Source organism: Sitodiplosis mosellana, unplaced genomic scaffold, assembly GCF_009176505.1.
Source record: "Sitodiplosis mosellana isolate CC-2019 unplaced genomic scaffold, AAFC_SMos_1.0 Smas_scaffold_5, whole genome shotgun sequence".
Taxonomy (NCBI): Eukaryota; Metazoa; Arthropoda; class Insecta; order Diptera; family Cecidomyiidae; genus Sitodiplosis; species Sitodiplosis mosellana.
In genome coordinates, this window is record NW_022595248.1 from 6481693 (window position 1) to 6505726 (window position 24034).

Below are 24034 nucleotides of genomic sequence, written 5' to 3' on the forward strand. Positions count from 1 at the left end.
AGATTCATTCTTGATTGCGTAGTCCATCACTGATGATGATGATATAATGACAGCATTTCATCCGATATCAACGAAATATTACCTGATAATATTTTCACTAATCTCAAAATAATATGGCTCACTGTGTGTGACGTCGAATGTCTGATGAATGTCTAATTTAGGCAATTGAAACAAATGTTCTATCATTTTCATATTAATAATTTTTTTCCTTTTATTTTCGGTTGGTTTTGTTTTTAAATGTTATTTATTAGAAACGGAGATACAAACTAATAAACATGTGGAAATGAGAAAATTCTTCATAGAGAGTTTATTCCATATTTTTCTTCTTGTTTTGTCATCATTGATTTTGATTTATTTATGATAGATGTGTGTGTATGGTTGTGTTTTGTTTTTTTTTTTTTAATAAATTTTGAAGATTTTCAAATAAAATTAATTCATCAATTTATGCATATACAGTAACTTTTCTTTTGTCTATTTATCATACAATTCTTCATCTAGGTATTTTTTTGTTTTGTTTTTTTTTTCTTTCTTCCTGCAGATACTTGCAATAAATCTATAGGCTAGCGATATTTCTAGTAGTGTTTACATCAATATTATGTTTAATTTTTTTTTATTTCTGTTTTGAGGAACTTTATACACATACAGCGATTTTGCCGATCTATTAATATTGTTAATATTATTCAAGTGGTTTGCTGGAGATATTTGAATCGGTTCTCGATAATCCGGATTCTGTAACATTTAATCCTATCCGATTTTGTAATTGCTCATGTGATTGGAGTGTGTGTTAGTAATAATTTGAATTCCATTCCGTTCTGTTCTGTTCCAATCATGGATCCACACACACTCAACGGGTGGCGTTTGGGCTGACATAAGCATTTTCCTAGCTTAAATTTTAATATCCATATAAATTATAATTACTTTGAAAGATAAAGAAACAATTTTGTTGGTTGTGTTTTCAAAAAAACTTATTGCAACTGTGTCAATTTTGAACTCTGAACTCTGAACTTTCAATCAGAAAGAGTTTTTTTTATTGTTTTCTTGTTTTTAATGTTGAGACGAGAACTCAACGGATTCAATAATGTTTTGACCAAAAAAAAAGTCTTTAGGTGCTATGCTTTCAGTAAATTGTCAATAAATTCATTTGTTAAAGCATTTTCTCTTCATTTTTACATGTATACTTCAATCACTTCATATATGTTCGTATCAATTAAATATCAATTTCATGTTACAACTAGTACAATAAATTATTTTCTAGACTAGCAAAGACAGAACATACACAGAATGAGGTGGAGGAGGAGGAGGGTAGGTGATTGAAGAATGGTGAGGGAACGATACTAAGTCATTGCATACACATTAATACCATTCCAATTGCATGTCGTAAATGTTTTTTCTCTCTCATTATATGTCATCAATTCAATTTTTACTTCAACAAAAAAAAAGAAGGAAGGTGGCTCATATTTAACCTCTTCCCTTTTTTCAAATGGAACATTTTTCCGTATTTGTATTCTAGCTCATTGTGGCTTCAATTCAACATAAAATTACATTTCACATTGAATTGACCGTATCTTTTACATTTAATCATTCCTTCATTTATATGCAAATTTTTCCGTTTCAGACCAATACATATGGATAACTATAGCTATCTACAATGTGAACATTTTGTGTTTTTGCTTGTCCCACTCTCACATTTCGGTCACTTTGAAATTACTAATACAATGTTATTCTCAGTTCTCTAATCTCAATTTATATTCAAAACTTAAATAACTTTGAAGAATGGAAAAATAAATTGTTTCGGTTTTTTCTTTGTTATTTTGTGAATGCTCAGAAGTTGCGGTGAAACTGGTTGAGATTATTATAAGGAAATGGAAGATGTCGGGTTGGTGAGAGCATGGAATTGTGTTGATGTTGCTGCTGCTGCTGCTGTGCTGTACTTTGATCCGCAGAATTTGATTGTTTCGATGTTTGATTGTTGTTTGATTCCATATTGGTGCCGGGCACACGATCCATTGAGAATGGCCGTGTATTGGCCATGCCCGGTGAATGTTGTACGCTGGCCATGTTCGATTGATTTGCCATCGCTGTTGATGGTGGTAACATCGGTGATGTGGTGGGTGACATCGGATTTTGAGCGCACATCGCTTGTGTTTGTGGCGGCGGTAAAAATGGATATGGCATTTGAAATGATTTTCCATTATTACTACCCGTTGGCCCACTATTATTGCGGCTGCTGCCGCCGCCACCACCTTCGTTCGCTAGCGTCATGTTTTGCATACGATTTTTCGCCGCATTATTACTGCCGGACGTTGCATTGCTGTTAGTCATGAGCTGCTGAAAATTGTGGAAATCATTGGTGCCTGGAAGATATGTCGACAATTCGCTTGTTGATAAATTTGGAGCTGCATCTTTGCGAGCATCAGCCGTATGTCATTCACCGGTTGCTGTCACTTTTGTCCATTGCCACGGGCTGGCGTAATTTGACTGCGAACTGAAATGGAAATAGAGAAAAATGCACAATTAAAACAAAAACAAAAAACAATTGAAAATGAACACAAGTAAAAATGACTATGGTGAAAATTTTTGTTTTCACTGAAAGTTCGTTCAGTTGGTTTGAATTAGTATAATTTTTTTCGTTTTCCATTGAATTTAAGACTTTTTTTTTCATTCGCTTTGAAACAAGGTAAATGCAAATCAAAAGAACTTTTTTTTCCTTTCATACAAAGCTAAATGTTGTGGTGAAATCAAAGCAGCATACAATTTCAATAAAATAATCGTTTGCAATTGTTATTTCCGTCCTTAGTTTACTGTTCTCTTTATTTTCTCCAACGTTTCGTCATAAGTTTTTCAAGTTTCACCCTAGAAAAAAAATGAAATTCTGTCATTCGGAAATGAAAACAGCAACTCTAAGGCAAACTCAGTGTTACCCTTCTCTTTTCCTTGAACAGAAGTACGAATATATATTGAAAAAGGGTAAAGTCGTTTCAACTTTCATTGCACGCAACTATTTCTTCGTGGTTTTTATTTTCACCATGCCTATGTGATTAATTACAACCTATTTTCTTTAGATGTGTGTGTGTGTGCTCACTGTTGGAGTTGGCTTACATGCACAAGTGCACATATAATCATTAAGTGCTATGTGGTAAAAAGACGTATTGATTTCAGGCAACCTTTTGATTACATGGCGCTTAGATTTGTGTGTGTTTTTGGTTTTTTCATCGTCCCGCATATTGAATCTTAGTCTTTTGCTGAATTGCCGCCAAATTACTAATTTGAATGACTTCAAATTAAAGAGCAACTGCAGCAATGTTCTTTTTCCCTCAATTTTTATTGATTCCCATATTTTCGTGTCTTCAAAGTTTGATTGAAGCACGGTTTTTCTATCTTCAAATGAATTTTAAATCATAGATATCGTCCGCGAAACATCAATTAAGTTTAGTTTTTCGTTCGGTTTAAAATTGAAACTTTCAAATCGATCGAATAGGCCGAGTCCCTTAAGGAATATTTAATTGTGGGGATAAACATATGGCCCGGACAAATGCAACTACTCACATGAATTATAAATGAATCGTACGTCAACAAAAAGTAGTGTGTGTGTGTATGTTTTGTCGTTCGTTACTTTATTTTGACCCAGCTTAGTGACAACGTGACAAAACACACCGATTCTGTCTGCAGCTGTGTCTATAAATATAACATTGCTATGCGTCGATAAATAAGTGCGCATTTGCTAATTAGCTAGGCATTGTGCGCCCAGATACATACCGAAAAATAATTGCACTACATTATGGCCGAAAAACAACAAAAACGAAATCGAAAACTAAGTCAAAATGTGAGGCGGCGGCGGTGAGCTGAGGCACACTCGATCGATCGATCGATCGATTTTTTTCAATTGAACTATTGACTTTTGAATATAATTTCGATTCGTACATTATTTCGCTTTTCTAACAGCCAATCGAAACAAACAACACATTTTTTTTTAGATTTCATCAAGGTCTAACCTTGGCGACTGACATGCGTTTAGGCGACTTTTCGATTCGACTAAATGTTTTCGCATATTCGTAGAAATGTACTCAAAATGAGAATGAGTGAATTGCGACTGTATGACAATGAAAGAGAATTTATCGTTTTTAGGAGCGATTAGAATTATTTCTCGATTTTCATTCGGCACGTTCCACTTGCGGAAAAACAAACAAGATTCATAAATGAATTTGAATTTCACACCAAACCGACATTGAAACCAGGGATGAATTTCGAGCATGCATATTTTCCCAGAAATTTTCGGTTATTGAAACATTGATAACGAATGACATGCATTGCAATTATGCAAATTGATAATTGACGCGTGTCAACGCTCTTCTAATCGATTGATATTTTTGATATTTTATCAAACGAATAGACGCGCGCACACGTCAATTTGCTGACAACAAACAGGGAATTCGAATCAAAATCCACCACACTTATTTTTACATCGATAATTTTATCTAATCTCCTTTCAGAGTAATTAATAGCGATTGCCGATAAGGAGATCTATTGGAGAAACGTCGAAAAAAATGAATCCAAAAAAGCATGCGAATTTCAACGTGATGACAAAAAATGTGTACCTAGAATAATCGTTGACTTAGCGATATCTTAGCAAATGTTGTCCTTCATTGTCGACTCGCATTCAGTCACACGTGAATCATGTGTGTGTTTTTCTCTCTCGCTCTGGCTACAATAACAACAGTACGAGCAACCATGAATGCGACGACGCGTTTCATCTGATTGAAATCTGTGCCTTTTAGTCATTTTCATAAACATAAGCAGCAGTGATGACCTCAAAATTTCAACAACAACAAATGATTCCTTGAATAATTTGTAAACCGCACCGAATGGCTTATGCGCTGCAATTTGTCGCCGTCGTCGACGTCGCTTAGCAAAAACCTTTTATTGAAAGCGCGTCAAAAATAAAATCTGCTACAGTACACACATATGGGGCGCGAGCGCGACTCGCTATGAATACTCAGTACATGCATCTCATTTCGTCATCTCTTTCATCATCGCACATAAATTAACTTGCGGCAACAACAATAATGACAGAAACGTCACATTTTAATCGATTTCAACATGAAATTCCAAAAACTACCGACAATTTTCGAAATAATTCTCTCTTTTCGCGCGCGTACACACATTGTTCGATTGATTGTAGTGGTAGATGACGATACGACTCTGCAATTGAGAATTTCATGCAAGAGACAGCAATTTATATCTTGATGTACGTGTTTGCATAAATGTCTGCATTGTAAATTTCATTCCAAGGACAAAATAATTATTACTGATTGGATTTATTTTACTTGTAAATACGGCTCATATGCCGCAGCACTTCAACAAATTACTTCACTCTAATGTGGATCGAGCAAATACTAGTTATTTAAAAATTGCATCCAATAATCCAATATTGGTTTTGCGTGAGGAATGTGGCCGAATGTGGGCAAAAACCACCGAAATTGCCAAAACGAATGACCCAACGGTCAAATTTATCTTTTTATCTACTGTTCCCACAAAGTGTCTGCTTTTGTTTGAATCAATCTCGATTCCCAGGGGGGATTTTGAAGTAAATAGCTAGATATTTCACCTCTCGAAAAGGAGAAATGTCGCGTATACGATTGCGGAATTTGCAATCTATACACAGGTGTTTTGTCCATTTACGTAGATATCGAACAATTGTTTGCCAATTTACAGTTTTATATGGTTTTTTCGATATAGTGCGACTGTTATTGAACAGTCTGGAGAGATAGTAAGAGTTCAGATGACGTTGTTCTATGGGTTATTTCACGGAATCATAAGATTTCTTTCATTTTCGTCATGCAATTGTTTTATAATGACAAATATTACTGCGAATTTACTTCAATCGAATCAAAATAATAAACACACGTTATCACAATCGATATTGTTTCGTCTAGCCACATATTAACAGCTGGAAATCCCATTGTTTGGCATCTCTCGACTGGTCAATTTTGCGATTATTTAATTTATGTTTTTGCATTCACACACCATTCAATGGACCGCGTGTAAAAGTGCAAAAATGCGAACGGTTTGTTCATTTCCGGATTATCACTGAAATGAAATATATACGCAATTGGCGCAGTTTTATCCAGTTTTTTTTTCCACGATACAGTTATTAATTAATTAAACAAAATGTATTTGTTGACACGATGACATATGCGCGCTGAAAAGATGATCTTTTTTTGTTCGTTGTTGTGTTTTTTGTCATTTATTTACTTACGACTCGCGCGACTCTTTTCGTTACTTCATCCATCTGTTTTTTTTTTGTAATTTAAAAAATTCCACGATATTCAAAAAAATGTCCAGAATTTTGATAACGCTTGCGAATTGCGTCAATCGATTGAATTATTTCGTTGTTCATTTTTAATTAGATTTTTTTTAAATAGAAATGCGATGAAGAATTACTTTTTTATTCGCTCTTTTTTTTGCATTGGTCTATTCCATTTCAAGCGTTTTTTGTGTTCACTTATTCCAAATACTTTTGCCACCATTTACATAACATCCATAAATGTGTACTGTACTGCCAGCAATGCATATGTAAGTACGTTTTTTTCCTTCGTTCATTCACAGCTCGTATGGAGAGAAAGAAAACAATCGAATTGAATATATGCCCAGAAGAAGCGAACACGAGCCGAGTGAAATCAATCAAAATGGCGCACGAGTGAAAGTCAATCAATCATTCGTATGAATTCAATGTTTAATTCCAGATTTTACGTTTTGATGTGTGTTCGTCTTTTTTTGGATTTTGATGTGCTGTGTTGCGAAAAAAAAATGTGGCAATGGTCTCACGCTCCATCGCTCCAACACAATGGCACTTTGATTCAGCGATAGAAATTTATTTGAAATTTTCTAAAACTCAGATGACATTCCACATAAATCTTCTTCACTTCAGCTTCTGGGCATCACTCATAAAACGGAAAAAGAATTGACGAAAACGATCGTTCAAAATTAAAAAATGACGTAATTAGAATTGGTATACGTGGCAGACACAAGGCGTTGCAAAAAAAAGTGTTTGGAATGCGAGTTCTTACTCAAATTCTTTTTTGTTCTTCCCCGAGCTATTCTATCTCTATCTCTTTTCTATCTCTTCTCTCTATCTCTTCTCTCTATGTCTTCACTCTATCTCTTTCGCTGTCTTTCTCTTTCAGCAATTCTTCTTGTTCTGGTCATGCTTTCCAAAAATTGTAGGGAAAAACAATGAAAGTTCATTCTTAGTTCCAACTCTGGCGAAACTTTCCGAATGAGAACCGAGAAAAAAGGTCAGTTAAAACGAATTACTGAACTAAAGACCACTATTAATTAAGAACACCGAGTGAACGAAAAGAGGAGTGTGCGTGCGCGCTCGTTCATGTCGTGAGAAATAATCTTCTTTAGCCAAAGCATATTGTTGGTTCTATCGCATCATGGTAGCTATGTCTATGTGTTCGATTGGAACGAGGAATTCAAGCCATTTTTGTTTGGTTTGATTCTCTTTTCTACTTTTTTTCTCTCTCTTTCTCTCGGACCGTACATTTTCATTATCTGCTTTCGTGTTTCCAAGATAAATCTAGTTTTATGCCAGAAAATTCATGTTTTCTACAATTAGATTTTTCGGTGAAACAACAAGGGAACAAAAATTATTCTGCATAAAATATGTTTCGTTAAAGCGTTTGTTAGCCATCCATTTTATGGATATTCAATGTGTGGTTTTAGGCCGTCATTCTGTTTTTCTTTCTTTCTTTCGCTCGCTTCTCCGTTTAGTTTTCAATAGCTATTGAAATTTAATGAGGAAGCCAGCAAGACGAAGTAATAAAATGCAAATGTATGTGCTGAATAAACAGAGTCAAATTGTTGTTGTTTATGTATTGGTGTGTATTGGCGGCTCTTTGATTAATCTAGTAAAGACTTTCAACAAAGGTCAAATGCTAATGCCATTGTATTTGTTTCGGTTTTTTTTTCCTCGCTCTTCGGCTCGATCTTCATGTCACGGGATTAGAGAAAGCAAGATAGAACGATTGAAATGTAAGAAACAGAACATTATTGCTGCTTGGATTAAATGTGCGCTTAAGAAGAGTTTCACAAGCTCGTTTCTTTCCCGATAAAATATCTGTACGCTGTCTTTCTAAATCTAGATAAGATTATGCGGTGTGCTTCCATAGAGAAAAAGAGCTCTTGAATTGTTGCAAACAGCATTTATTTTCAAATTAAAATTACGGGCTAAATGGATGGAGAGTACTTATCGGACCACGAATTTTTGATTGAAATACCATTCTTCCCTAGGCAACCATTAAATAATCTCTCAACATAGCAAATAAATCAGTAGCATCATCATCGGCGACTATTCTTGGATTGAATTGAAGAAGAAAATTAATAATTTATGAAAAGCCATTTTGTTCTTCAAGAAGAAAGAAAATTGTATATTGTAATAATTCAATCAGATATCACAGCTAGACAAACGCCAAACGAGCTAATCTCTCTTTCCACGTGAATGCATCAAGAGATTCGGTTTTTCTCGACGCGCATTTGAATTTCATTTCCGCTCGATTATGTCATTTGCGCTTCGTTGTGTTCTGTTTTCTACTGTACATTGTCTATGTTGATTCGTTTCATTATTTCAGTCGCTTTTTCTACAATGTATATCCTTCTTCATATTTTGGTCTAGGACCGGTGTGTCTCTCACACTCTCTCACACAAACACGATTGATGCCATTTTCAACGCAGAATGTTGTTTATTTGACTAGCTTTGCAAATGTTTGCTCCATCGTCTGAAACAATGCTCTTCGTTCGCAAGTGTCGACGGTAGTCAAAACAATTATTTGACTGAAGAAAAATTTCAAGTTAGCAAAAGATCGTTACATTATTAAATCCATAAATTAAATATTTTTGATATTGATCGGAAAAAAATTGTGTACCTTTCAGCACCTTTTGAACCCGTCGTTTTTTTCCATTCATTAAGTGAATGTTGGAAGAGAAACGCCGTTCAAATGCATTGACCGCTTGAGAGTAAAACTAACGAAAAAAAAAATTCCACATGGAATGGGCAGAAAAAAAAACTTTGAATACCCAAGTGAATATAATTTGCGACTGTCGTGTATTCAACGAATGGCGCATTCAATTGAAAAATGTATATGAACGAAGAGAGGAAAAAAAATTAAATCAAAATTAGAAAGTCGACGTGAATTCGCATTTTATTTCTATTTCACAAATATATACACTGGCAAAAACACACTCAAATTTTACCTCTACAACGGAACATGAGCACAGGCGCGCGCATACACACACACACACACACACGTAAAATGCGCTCGTAATACAATTCAAATCGAAGGAAGTGCATTAGTATCGTAAACAGATTATAATCTGAAACCATTGTTTCAATTAAACCAGAATTTGTTGTGTCTTTGCGGTTCATGCTCGCGAATGCTCTGTTTTTATTTTTACTTTTAATACTATCGTTGTTTTTTCTCTCTCTCTGCTGCTGCTGCTGTTGCGTAGTTGAAACTGCTTAGTCTTTTTTTATATAATCCTCGTCAGTTTGTATTTATCATATCAATAAATGCATTCGTCGTCGACCGAAGTCGTTGGGCGTTGTTCATCCCGACAGATATGCTGGCGGCAACTGGAATAAACACGACTTCAACCGAAGTAGATATGTTGAAATCGGTTTATCTCATCAAACTCTGTCTCTATCTCAAATGGTTATGATCATTTCATTTTATGTGAAATGAATCGCTGTGATTTTTAATTAAAATTATCGTCGTCGTCGTCGTCGTCTTGTTTTTCGCATTATTTTGTCCTTGAGAGTTTGTTTGTGAGAATGCATTTCCAATTTGAATGGGAACGCAAACTTTTTGTTCCCACTTTATTCCAATCTAATGTTGAGATCAATTGGACAATTCAAATGTATCCAGATGAAGGCAACAAAAAGTATGAAAAAAAATCAGGCAGTCAAGCAGGCTAAACCAAACCAATCTGATTCATGGAATGAACGCGTTAAATCATTAATGCGAAGTCTCATTTCCGCTTACAACGAAATCATGGGATGAAACACAAAACACAGTCAATGCAAAGAGTACAGAACAACTGAAAAAAAACCACAAACACACAACATCATCCATTTTATGATGTATCAGGCCAAGTGCTGGAGAGACGATGACCTCAATCAAGAGAATTAAAAATGCGTGACTTTTTTCTCTCATTCTCTCTCTCTCTCTTTCTCTCTCTCCCTCTCTCTCTCTCTCTCTCTCTCTCTCAACTAGTGTTGATATGTATGCTTCGTACGAAATGAGAACACTCGATTAAAAGTGTAAAAGCAAATTATGCCGAATGTGGAAACATAGATCGCTTGTGCACAAAGATTGTGATTGTAACACACAAGCCATAAACAAATTTTATGTCAAGTTACATAGTTTTCGTTTTCACATTTAAAGGTTTTAGTTAAATTCTCGACACACAATCATATCGCTTATTTACACGTCATTCATAGATGCCACCGCCCAAAAATTATTTGACTTATTGGTCTCACCCTAACTTCGAAGGCAAAACACGCTAAAAATATCGACTATGCAAACCGAACACACGATTCGATCGACACATCAAATATCTATTGCATTGACGCGCTTTGATATTGAACATCGAACAACAATTCATTTTGTTGTGAAAAATTTCGTGCATCGATTGCGTGCGTGCTCGTTCAGGCAGCTGTGTGACACATTTAATTTAACACGTGCGATTGATATTAAATTTCTTGATGTATGACAAAATGCATTTAGCAAATAGCGAAAGAAATATAGCAGGAAAAAACGTTAGTTTTTCGATTCATTACTACTATTGCTGCTGTTGCCATTGCTGTTGCTACGCAAATGCAGAGCACTAAATCTGCCACTGAACTCGTATTTCATTATTTCTCATGAAATTAGTTCTCTCTCTCTCTCTCTCTCTCTCTTTCTCTCTCTCTCGTTCTCTCACTTGAAATGCTTTAGATTTGCGTCGAATGTTTATTCGAAAATTCCAATTTAATTTATTTCTATGATTTATGTTTAACGCGCACATCGTGATTATGGATGGACTTTATATTAGAATTCAGAAATAATTGGATCAAAGGCCCCACAGTCATAATTGTGTTAGGCCTGGGTAGATTGGATTCAAAGCGCACACAAATTGTGAATACAAAACACATCATAAACTCGGATTTAGGTCTTGAAATTCAGATTTCAACTCAAGTGTTCATTTTCAAGTTTTGCGCAATTTTTGTTCACACGAAGAATGCGAAAAAGGCATTGAGACACGTTAAATAGTTGCTCGTCATTTGAATGAAAGGTGATAATCATTAGTCAATATGTGTGTTCCGTTCCGGGTTAATCTATGTGTTCCGGGTGGATTCGCCGATTCTCTGATATCCGTTACCTTCAATAATTGCACTTCAGAATCGAAATGATTCAACACATTTATATTGAAGTGATCGTTACTATCGCAGACGACCCAATTGGAAACAGACGTATCAGGCGGGAAAACAAGGCGTAAATGAACATAATTCAGAACGACTTCACAGGCTAGGCAACAGAAAAGAAAAATACGAGAATTTATCTTTGCATGAGACGCTGTGATTTCAACAGGGTGTTGAAATGTAAATTCAATTTTAAATGTACAAAGTGTTAATTTGGTATTAAACCACGTCAGTGTTGTGTGCTCTTTTTTGACGTATTTTATATACCGTAATAAAGCAATGTTAAAAGATCAAACGAAATGATGCGTTGACGTCTGACGTCTGAGCTTCGAAAATTCATGAAACAAAATGTTGAGTTGCAAAGTCACTTAATGATCGGCTATTTCATGCAAAAACACACACACAATTGCAACGTTACACACTTAAAAACGTTTTTATCATCATTAGACTCCAGCAAATGAGTGTGCTCAAGTGAATTATTATGCATTTTGAAATGGCTGCTGAAGTACTGTGAAACACTTAACGAGAAACATGCATCGTTTTGTTGGTCATATTACGCTTTTTGCCATCAATTCTTTCTTTTTTTGCGGTTTTTGTTTTGCAGTGTCTGAAAATCCTCTTTGAAATTCAAACGCATTTTGAACATATTCAGACACAGAGTCTAATTTTCAGACTGAAATGAAGAGCAGAGGAAATGCAAAGAAAATTCATTTGAAAAACCGAAGAGAATGAAAAACAGTCATTAAACCGAATCAAAAATCCTACTTTAATCAGTGAACTTAAATGGTATTCATCGACCTGAATATTTAAACCAATTTATTACATTAATTGAGCGAGTTAATGACAACAAAATAAAAAACAAAACAATTATACAACGTCATCACAACGCAATCATTTTGTAGCCATTAATCCTGCGATTTGCGCGCAAGAGAGAATACAAAACGTGCACATTATCATCATGATAATCGCAAAAAATCCCTCGTGCCACTAGTCAACCATGCAATTAGCACCACCGATCGAACTGAAACTATTGTACGAAAGATATATTCATACGTCATTTTGATAACACAGCAATACTATTACCACAGCCATACAATTTTAAATCGACTTTTCGACGAAGGAAAAAACCGCTGATTTCAATTCAAACCCATCTAATCAATTCAGGATCAGTTGTTAGATTACGAGTGAAACAAAAAAAAAACGAATCAATGATAAAGCGTAAAAATCCGTTTTCAATCAAATAAATTTGGACTTGAAATGACATAGCGTTTGAAAGGTTAAAAAAATGGTGTTATTGAAAGGAAAATTGTCAGACACCGGCATTTGTCGGATCTGGAAGGTAAAAAAATGAATGCAAATAATTTTCTGAAACGATGTGACCTTGCATGGCTCTCGAAAATGAATTTAGCAAACAAAAATGTTATCGAAAAATTCGAAACTTATTTTGAATATGTTGAATTCATAATGGCCAACTGGAGACATTCAAACAATTATTATCATTCATTATTTCGGGTGGGTCCTCGAAATCAATGGTTCTATCATTGCGATTGAAGTGAATGAGGAGTATGAATGAAGAAATGTGCAATTCGATGGAAAAAATGCGTGAAAATGAAATCAAATCTTTGTCATATTTACGGTTTTTCTGTGTTATTGTCATGAAATTTGCTAAAAGTTGTTAATTCTCTCCACACTTTTATCAACAACATGTGCGCTAAAGCCTTTTTTTACGTTCCAAATTGACAATTTTATGATCATTGTCGTTGCACTCGTTTAATTTTTTTTTTGTTCGTTATCAAAATCGAAGGGGCATTAAAGTGTTTCACTTCTTTTTCGTGTTGCTCGTGACAAAGTGGTCTGATCTGGAAGCAATTCGCCAAAAAAAGAAAGAAAAACAGAATTGTCACCAATAAAAATATGAAAAGCAGCAACGCGTGTTCATTTACGATTTGAAATTCATTCAAAATGTTCTACATTTTTTTTTCTTTTAAATTTCCATTGTTCATTAAAATGGAATTGAATAAAAGGCGACTTCATATCAACAAAAGGCGAAACAAAACGAAAAAAAAAGAAAAAAATAATGCTGTAAAACGTACGGCAGTTTGGCTTCAATGTAGGTCAAAGTAAATTTGATTTACTGTTTTGTATTGTGTGTGCATATATATTGAAATGATGCGAATATATGTGTGTGTACTGCTGCTGTTATTCACAGAGTCGAATTGCATTAAACGGCGTGCCACTCAATATTCTTACATTTAATTTCATCGTGACTATCAAATATCTAGCGAATGTCTTGATTCAGTACGAATGAATGTTTGAAATCAATGCTCTTTTTCGTTCATTTAAATCAGGAATAAATTTAATGAAAAGAAAAAGAAGAGAATAAAGAAAATACTCACTTTAAAACACCAGAATTCATCATTATCTCGTCAATTCCATTAGTGGTACTACCAATTTCCGGGCTGTCGTTGCATCGTGCCGTGTTACCAGCTAGGAACCGTCTTTGCGCGGCAAGTGGATCGAGTAAATGCAGCCCATTTTTAACTCTTAGCTTAGGTCGATTCGCGGTTGCATTGTTGTTGTTACTTTGTTGCGCTGAATTCGGTGAGGTTAGATCGAACGAAGGAATCTGTGTGGATGGCATTTTATTGTTGGCCATGGTTTCATTGCGTGGCGAACGCATTTGATCCAAGCCTGATTGCTGCAGTAAATGCATAAGTGATTTATTCGGCGTGTCATTTGATTGATGGTGCACCGGTAAATTGAGCTGTGAATGTTGGGCGTTTTGCAAAAGCAATGACTGAAGATGTTGTTGCTGTTGTAAAATCTGTTCCTTTCGTGCTTTTCTCAGTGCATTTGTTGTGGATGAGCTGTTGCTGGTGTCGTTTGCATTGGCCATGCCAAACTTGTGTAAATTGGCCATATTCGGGAAATTGTTGGCAGCTGGGAAAAATGGATTCGGATTCATTGCGTGCGACATTCGCTTTGATAGCGTTGGTGACTGTAAATTGCACGAAGCGCGTTGTTGTGACTCATTTGGATTGTCCTTGCCGAACGTGGGTGATAGGAACGATGGTTGGGCTGGACTTTTTTGCTGCGTTTGCTGCGTACGATTTTGGAAATTTTGGAAAAATGCACTGGCCGATTTTTGAATTTGTGCCTGCTGCAACAGTGTTTGTTGCCGAATGGCTGCTGCGATACTCTCTTGATTTCGCTGCTGTAATTTAGCATCGTTTAGCGCTTTACGTTGAGCCTCCCGTATATTTTGTGTATTCATTTCCATAAGTCGTTGCAGTGCGACTTTATTTGCAGCCGCCTCTTGCCACATCGCCAATTCCAAGGGATTATTCAAATTTGGCAATGCATTCGGTAAACCATACTGATTTGCTCCGGCGAATGCATTCGGTTGCACCGATAAATTTGGCAATGACATAGCTTTGAGTAAATCGGGTGAGATTTGACCCATCTGAGACATTTGACTCAAATACGGTAGCCAAAACATTTGATTTAAAGCTTCAAGTGTGGCCGAATTGATGTCATTCGCTAAATTTGTATTGTTACCGCCCGGTGAAACAGCAGCTGTTGCCTCGGCACGTGCATTCGATGGCTTAGCGGAATTTTTGTCATGAGTTGATTGAGTTTCAGGTAATTTTTCTGCATGTTTGCGGTGTGGATTTGATTCTTTATGGTGTTGACTTGAATGTTGATGATGATGATGATGATGATGATCTCTTTGACTTGACGTTGGTTTTGCTTGTGACGGGGCTGTTGTTGCCGTCGAAGTGACATGTTTATTTAATACATTTCGATTTGGGTCTGCGTCTTTCATAAATTCGCTTTGTTTGCGAATGATGGTCTCGAGTTGAGCGAACGATATCACAAGTATGTCGGGATCTTGCAATATCGATGGATATGCAAATGCTTCGGGAAGCCGAAGTTCGGGCCGTGTCGTCAATAGCAATGGAATTTCACGTGCTGGCGATGCTAATACAGCATTCAACCGATTCTTTGGCACTAAAATTGGATCGGGCAATTTCCATTCCGGATTATTGATTAGCAAACGTAATTGTGTCAATGGGTCCGGATCTTTGGCCGAAGCTGCTTGACTAGTGTCCTTGGCCGATGCTGTCACTAAGCTATTGTCAGCACGATGTTCAGTCTTGATGCGTCTCGCCAGTGGTTCACCATCGGTCGACGAGCGTTGCACTTCCTCCGAGCAACTAATTGTTGGACTTGCCGATTTACGATGTTTATGGCCCAAATCAAGCGGTTCCCGTTGCAATGTTCGCTTTAAAATGCTTCGCGAACTGCTATTGTTATTCGCCGTGAGATTTGTATTAGTTGCAGTGTTATGTTCACCGTCATCTTTTGACAGCGGCGATGATAAATCGAAAAAGTCGGTTTTCGAGTGCAAAATATTGGCTTCGGATGGTTTTGGTGACGGTGACGAAATGTCCAAAAACAATGGATTTTGCTTTTTACTGTGCTGATGTAACGCCATCATAATGTCTGGAGATGGAGGTACGGCTGGCAACCCGGACGGTTGCGGGGACTGTATTGCATCGGAACTTCGTGAAATGGTTCGCGGTGATGCAATGCGCAGGCCTGTTGCAATCTCTTTGGTTGCTTTTTTGAAGCTCAAATCTTTTGGCAATTCATCTTCGCACGAATCAGGAGAAACGACTGTCGTGCAAACGACATCTTTTCCACTTGCATTTTGATTTGCTTGTTTCTCAAGCCCTTTTAGTGTCATTGATAATTCTTCAAATGCACTCTGATTGAATGGCACCAAACCATCACCTTTTGCAAATAACGATTCGCTGAGCGCTTCAATTTCTCCCGCCTCATTAAACGACAAACATTTCGATGATGACGACGATGAAGCCATTGTTTCACTGTTCAATCGTGACAAAATATCGACCACTGGCTGCGAACTCAACAGCAAACTTGTATCGACGTCATTGTAATCGTCCGACAAACAAATGGAATCTTTGAGATCGTTGTGATGGTTTTCGTCGTCGTCGCCCGAAATATTGTTGTCTTTGCAACCACGTTCAACTAGCGAATCGATGAGATCGGTGCCGTTCATAGTATTGTCACCATTTAAAAGGTCATCGTCACCGCTTTGGATGCGTGCAATTAAATCATGGTACTCACCCAAATCGTGATGCAATTGATTCGAATGCGAATCGGTGTCAACGCCAATTTCATGTGGTTCACTCACTTGTATGTGCTCAATGTCGTACGAATTCGAATTTTCATCGAGCAAATCAACACAATCGTCCAATTGTTTTTCATCCGTTAAATTTTCAACCAAATTTGCCAAACTGTTATTATTGTCACTGCACTGAAATTGCGCGGGGGTCGCAGCTACTAGTGTTACTGTTACTGCTGCAGAATTCAGAGATGCAACACACTGTTTCACTGATAGTTTTGAATCAAATGTCTCAACTGGTGCACTATCTGGGCTCGCAAACGTTTTAACATCGCTGCTTCTGCAACTTGAGATTGTTTCGTTGGTTGTAGTCGATGGCTGCTGCTGCTGCTGCTGCGATACTCTCGTCGATTGTATGAATGTATTTGAGATTTCCACTGCACCATTTGGCATTGGTATTGGTAGCTGTTGTTGGTGATGATGACGATGATGATGATGTTGATGATGTGGCTGCAACGATGACGGTGATAGAGAAGGATATGCTACTTGGTTATAAGGAGACACGGCTGGCGTTACAACTTCCTTCTTCGTATCAATTTTCTCGCAATCGATAGTTGCGGCCACCAACTCATTGCTCACACTTGCGCTCAGCGCATCCGAATTCGTTTTAGTTTCTGCATCACTTTTGCAATACATCTCGACTCTATCACAATCGACTTCACTGGTTGGCTGCTCCGCGGCCATCGAATGCATTTTGGCAACGGTGCTGTTGCTGTTGCTATTATTCTCCTGCTGCTCTTGTCTGAATGGGTCTCGTTCGGTAAGGAACGGTTGCTGTGTTTGCTGTGGTTGCCGTTCCGCAATGATTTTCAACTTCAACCCGCTGCTCTTTTCGGTGGATGTGAATTCGGGTTTCGGTGATCGAGACGACGACGATGATGATGATGGTGTGGATGATATGGTTGAGAATTTTTTCGTTGCAACGAACGACGATTCCCCATTTTTACTCAGTCGAATCGTGAATTTGCATTCATTGCCATTTGCATTTCCAGATGCATTTTGTTTCGATGTCACTGACATCGGCTTTGGTATTGGTGTCGCATGCGCCATTTGACCATCCTCACTTACAGCGCTGCCATTCGGCGTTTGTTTTGACGAAACATCCGAATGCGATACGAAGTGTTCGGCCGTTAGCATTTTATCCATTTTCGATTTATGCTTTTCCTTTTTCTTCTTCTTTTTCTTTTTGTGTTTTTTCCGTGTCGACGTTTCATTTACCAAATGAACTTTATCCGATGCAGATGTATCCACGCCGCTGCTGTGCTCAGCATTGCTGCTGTTGCAATCGAATGATTGACGATTTTCGTATAGGCTATTAAATTGGCTGTCGTTGTTGTTATTAAGCGAACATGCATCCTTTTTGATAAAAATGCGATTCTGTGAGAACGGATTGACGCGCCAGGTGGCACTATTTTTATCGTCTTTTTCATTTTCCGTATTGCCATTTTGATTCACAACATTTATTGTGTTGGATTCTTCGAGCCGTTTCACCATGACCTTTGGTAACATCGTGTCCGAAACATCCGATGGTGCAGCATTTGCCTTTGAATCGTCTGTTCGTGGTGTGGCCCGCCAACCGCTGGCCGTTTTTGTTAAACGAATTCGATTCCGTTTGTCATAGTCTTCACAGCGAACCTCAACGATTCGCGTATTATCACGTTTAACAAACAAAAAAATCGGATTTATCCTCGATGGAGTTGTTGCTGTTGTTGCTGTTGTTGCTGTTGTTGATGTTGCTGTTTTAGGTGGTTTCGATTTTTCGGTCACTGTTCCCAAAGCCAATGATGCATTTTTGGTGGTTGTATTTGATTTTGCTTTTGGTGGTCGGCCAACTTTTGATACACCGCCACGACCCTTGCCTTTGAGAACTTTTCGTTTTGGTTTTTGGCGAGCGGCTCTCGCATAACATGCGCTATAATAAACGGCCGGTAACGGTGTGTATAGCCTTGCTTTGCATTCATATGTATCTAATGCACTTCGCGTTGTTCGCTTTGGAATATCCGAAATGAAATTATTTTGACTCTTTTTATTGCCGGCTCTGCCATTTTGGGCCGGGCCACCAACACCACTTTTTTGATTTTCACTTTCGGCATTTCGGTTATCGCTATCAAACGAATCAACGATGGCGGCGGCGGCGGCGGCAGTGTTACTATTACTTTTACTGGTACTATGCATTAAATCACTATTTTGACACTTTTCATTTTTCACCAACGACAATTTATTAACGTGCTTTAACTGTCCACCATCCACATTTCTGTCACACTGAACCGTATTACCGTTCCCATTTGTGAAATAACTGCCACCGATACTAACACAAATGGCCATTGCATCGGCGCTGTTTGCTTTTGCACTACTCTTGCGAGCTACATCTCCGTCATCTGTGTACTGCTGCTGCTGCTGCTGCTGCTGGCGTTCTTGTTTTATCGACATCGTCGACAAATTCGCATCGCCTTCGGTGTGCTGATGGTGGTGTTGGTGTTGTTGGTCATTGTCTTCACGACGTTCACTGCCGTTACGACGATTCCCATCACAAGACTGATACAAAGACAATTCAGTGGCATTTGGTTTAATGTCCATTGATTCAAGCTCATCGTGCTCATGTTGACTAACATCATTTGCAATGTTCCCGTTTTGATCACTATGGTGACTGTTCATTGTCGTTTCATTTGTGTTATTATTTGCATTCGGACATACGGACCCATTGTTCGGGTTGGCATGTTTTAGATTGGCTTTGATAAGCGTATTACTGTTGCCCTTTCGAATTGGAATCAAATCAGGAAGTGGAGGTAATGATGACAACGATGGAGATCTCGATTCACCGCTACAACCAGCAACGCTGGCGCCGCTTGATGATCTCCATGGAACGCCAATGTCGGCGCTCATGATTCAATTCACCACATCGCACACTTACTCACTAAACGCACAAATCCATTCTGTTTTTTAGCCGAAATATTTTTTTATTGCTCAAAATCGTTTTCTTTATGTTCACAAATCACTCATTCACACTGTCACTTTGTAAAAACTGTGCTTTTTCGGTTTTTATTCCATTCGAGAAAGTTTCAGCAATCACTAGATACCACCTTTTATTTTAAACGATACTTTTCAGTTTTCTCAATGCATGTTCTTTTGGTCTCGTTTTTTCTTGAAATTATTTCGTTGGAATTTTTACTCGTTTCGATTTATATCTGAAATTGGAAAGAAAAATCAAAATAAATATTAATTAATAATTATTGCAACATTTATTTCAAACAAGAAATTTCATGGTAAATTCGAAAAATGGTTTCTTGCACCGACTGGACTTGATATATGTGTGTGTGTGTATGCGTGCGATTATTACATTCGTATATCATATGATAGATGCGGTTACATGGGAAAATTATTCGAAAATGAACGACAACCTAGTTGACCTTCTCGAATAACGATGGAAATTAGGCTTTTTGATTACATTTTTCTTTCGCGATTGCTAAATATTTGCCATAACTAGAAAATCTGGGAGATTGAAACAATTTGCAGATTTGAAGAGAAAAAGACTTATTTAGAAAAAAGTTGAACAATTTTAATAGGTATTTTACGATGAAAAAAATGTTCGAAAGAGACAAAGCACTACGACATTGATATCCACGTCATAATATAGACTCTGGATTGAATGTTGTGCCATTGTGAGTTTTGCTGAATGTTTCTGTTTTTTTTTCTCCGCTTGTGATCGAATCTGCAAAAGAGCTATGCATTGCAAACACATACATGTCAATGCATTCACATTACACAGCCTCATCGAATGAAAAGCTGATGCCGAGACATGAAATTACTCGAACATACCAGGCTAAAATAAACAGAAAGAGATATTTTGTGTGTATACGTATTTATATCGAAAAAAGAAAAAATATCACCATCTACAAGTCAACATCAACCGTGTATTGTATGGACTTATATATCTCTTGTTTACTAAAAACAACCGTCAAAAACGTACAGCGTAAACAACATTTTGGCTCTCTGTCTCGCTCTCATACGCACACATACAATCGCATCGATACCCAAGTACGTGTGGCGCGCATCGCGCGAAACAAATAAAACGACGACGACCCATCATATGCACAACCACATTCGGTATATGCGAGTAAACAAAGCAGCAACAACAATATTCCATATCACACAGACATATTCGAATAGGTTTCGCGTTGCGGACAAGAGAGAGAGAGAGAGAGAGAGAGAGAGAGAGAGAGAGAGAAAGAGCGTTCACACATACAACTCCACCATCATCACTACCACTGCTGCTTCTGTGCTCGAGATCGACATTTAAATCGTCGATTTGATGCTACTGCTTTGCTACTGTCAATTCATAATAATTCCCTATCTCATCGAAATATTATTTTTTTTACATTTAATGCGATTTCGAATGATTTGGTCGGAGATAAGGCGATTCGGATTCGGAAGAATATTTCGATAGATCTGAGGTTTTGAACGAATCTTCGGTTTTCAAAGTGATATTTTCTGGAATTGTTCTCTTCCCATTTTCAAGAATCGATTCAATGTTGGATTCTGTTTAAATTGTATCATTTGTCATTGTTCGTATCATTGTCGCATTCCATTTAATGGTTGGCCATCAATTTGAGCAAATAAAATAGGTTCGTCTCAAATGACAAACAAAACTCAGAGAAATTTTCTTTGAAGATAGAAAAATGAGAACTTTCCAATGTTAGATAGAACATTGATAAGAAAGTAAGAAAAAAAACTATTGGATCAAACAGATGGCTGAAGTTGAAATCGAAGTATGTGAACCAATCGTATAAATTGGAAAGTTTTTTTTTCTTCTTCTGCTGAACAAAACGAAAACGACGATGTATTCAATTCAAAGTTCTTGCAAGCGACTCAATTCAAACTTTTAATTTATATTTACAGTCACACCATTACATTGGAATACGAAAACCGATGTACTACTGCTGCTGTGTTGTACGTATGGAATCACACACCTACACACACTGACGCACGAAACGAATTGCCCCCGATTATTTCAATATATTACTCGCCTCGGCTATACATACATATAGCATACAGCACACTAGACGAGCATCGAGCCGAGCAGCACATCCATAACATTGAAAACAATTTTGAGCATTGAAATTTCATAGATCTCTCTCACTGTGTGTAACGAATGATAGAAATGACAGAGACTGGGATGAAGAAAACAAAGGGGGAATACGAGAGAAAATCATTGATTTCTGATTTTCTAGTTGGATATATCTTATTAGACATAACTATTTCAATCGCTCAAGATTTTACCACACAGTGACGAAGAGAAAATGCGACCCATGCAGTTGCTTGCAGCAAATGACATTGGACATTTTCAAACGTACACACAATTCGAATCGAGAGAGCGAAGCAAAGATTTTGCATTCGCATTCCTGCATTAAAATTGAGGCCGAAAACGTATCTCAGGCAGAGTGAATTGAATATCGCGAACCAACTGTCATTTGCTATATATATTCGTATAAATAATGCTATATTTTATACGTGTATGCAATGCCGATTCTGGTTGTTTTCCGCTTCGGTGCCTTGATGAACTGCTGCCTGTGCATTGAGCAATTTATTTATTTTTTTTTCCTTCGTCTTTGCCATTGTATTTCATTGTATGTCAAGACTGGAACGCCTTTGACGCCAATTCATATATACACTGAGTGAAGAAAATTTCTTTGTTAAAACCATTGTGACACGAAAGCATAAGAAACACTTGATATCGATTTTTTTTCGTTCCGTTCTTCTTTTTATCTGATGCGAAAAAAAGAAGAAATTTTATAGCACAAAGTATGCCGAAGTGGTAACCTTTTATTTGTCACCACGATTAGCGAATATTCAAACGTATCCTTCAAATCGAACGGCTAAATATCATCCATGATTGAAGCTGGATGGAATAGCAGCAGCAAAACCAGTAGCACTTTTGTGTTTGGGAGAAAAAAAACAAACTGCAGCTGCAAAATCATAAAATATGAAAATAACAGCATAGACATTTGTATATCGTGCTATTATTGAACGTTGTCTAGCGAAATGTCAATCGAACACGAAGAGGAAAAAAAAAGACACACAGAAAAAAAAATACGCGATACACACACGCCATAGAAAAGTAGTAAAGCGATGAGAACATTAAAAACAAATAGGTAAAATATGTAGAATCGCGCACATAACGAATGAAACAGCGCATGGTGAATTCGTGAGCATTTGAAAAAGAGAAAAAAATAAAATTGTCGTGAGAAAGACCGAAAAGTGCACACAAGTCGCGAATGACAGCAAGAGCCATTGGTATATATATAAATATATATACAACTTTCAAGTATATATTATATATATAGAGATAGAGATATGTATATATACGAATGGTACAAATGAACACAAAAAGCCAAAGCAAGAAATCATTCAACAACAACAACATCAAATATTCACAATAATAGCCACTGAATGCAAGGTATTCATTAATCCTAGTATGTTTGTACCTAGACGCACAATTGTTTATTCACTTCGGTTTTCTGTCCATTTTACTCGCAATAAGCACATTTTAATTCGGAAATCACACAGCACAATAAAAAAGCGCACCACAAATTGTTCTCTTTCTTTTTTTTTGTGTCTTTTCTCCTATAGTAATGGGGATTAATGGAAAAACGATACACACTGGTCGGTTCATATATATTGCGTTTATTTGGGTTCACTGCCTAGCGGACCGAATTGTACTAACCTCCAATGTGAATGTTTTCAAATGCCGAAGCAATATATATTTCTCTCTCGGTCTGTGTGTTTTTTCTCCCGATTTGTGTGTGAAAATTCTCGATGCTGGTTGTTGTTGTCACTTTACTTGCTGCTACCAATGTATACAAATTCGGTGCGGGTCGGTGTATGTGTTGTGTATATTGTGTGTATTGAATGCGCGAGAATGTGTTGAGTTTTGGTATGTGTGCGCAAGGCGAGCATATGTGCGGTGTATATTATTATTTGGATGATACAAGTGCGCTCGTATTGACGTTCTAGCTACTTCGGCCACCGTGTCACTGTGTTGGTTGTGTTGTTTGTATTCGTTCTCTGTTTTTATTTAAATTTCCGAACTGTTGTGTGTTCCATCCATACAGACAACGTCAAATCATGTGTATTCGTGAGATATGTTTTCATTCAATTTTCACCAACACACAAACACACACACACACACGATTCTCACATGTACAGATATGCGTTTGTATGCGCCGTTGAAATGCTGCGTTTAATTACGATGAACGTAGATTTTTTTCAACGATGTTGACGATCGGAGATGTTCGGCTATGCATACACAATTTAATACTGTATTGTTTTGATTCTGTCTTCACGTAATTCATACGCAAACACAC

At 37.1% G+C, this 24034-nt stretch overlaps 1 protein-coding gene across 3 annotated transcripts; it reads right to left on the minus strand.

Annotated features, from left to right (window-relative positions):
* Nucleotides 1-317: 317 nt before the first annotated feature.
* Nucleotides 318-23403, minus strand: LOC129567116 (uncharacterized). Of its 3 annotated transcripts, XR_008687822.1 has the most exons (4): nt 23156-23389; nt 13858-19858; nt 13097-13320; nt 318-2485 (listed from the first exon to the last, which is right to left on the minus strand). XR_008687822.1 is itself a non-coding variant. In XM_055443717.1 (3 exons), exons 2-3 carry the CDS (start codon nt 19554-19556, stop codon nt 2425-2427), a joined length of 5760 nt encoding a protein of 1919 aa, XP_055299692.1. In that variant the 5' UTR covers nt 19557-19858; nt 23166-23403; the 3' UTR covers nt 318-2424. The 3 variants fall into 3 exon arrangements, 2 of the variants coding, with proteins under 2 accessions (XP_055299692.1, XP_055299691.1); XM_055443717.1 differs by lacking the exon at nt 13097-13320 and having other exon boundaries at nt 23166-23403; XM_055443716.1 differs by lacking the exon at nt 13097-13320 and having other exon boundaries at nt 23156-23403.
* Between the last annotated feature and the right edge of the window lie 631 nt (nt 23404-24034).

Excerpts from the sequence above, each read along its gene's own strand:
- LOC129567116 (XM_055443717.1), bottom strand. The coding sequence starts at position 19,556 with ATGAGCGCCGACATTGGCGTTCCATGGAGATCATCAAGCGGCGCCAGC. Across the intron at positions 2,486-13,857 it reads ATGAATTCTGGTGTTTTAAA|TTCGCAGTCAAATTACGCCA; the intron begins GTGAGTATTTTC and ends TTTCCATTTCAG.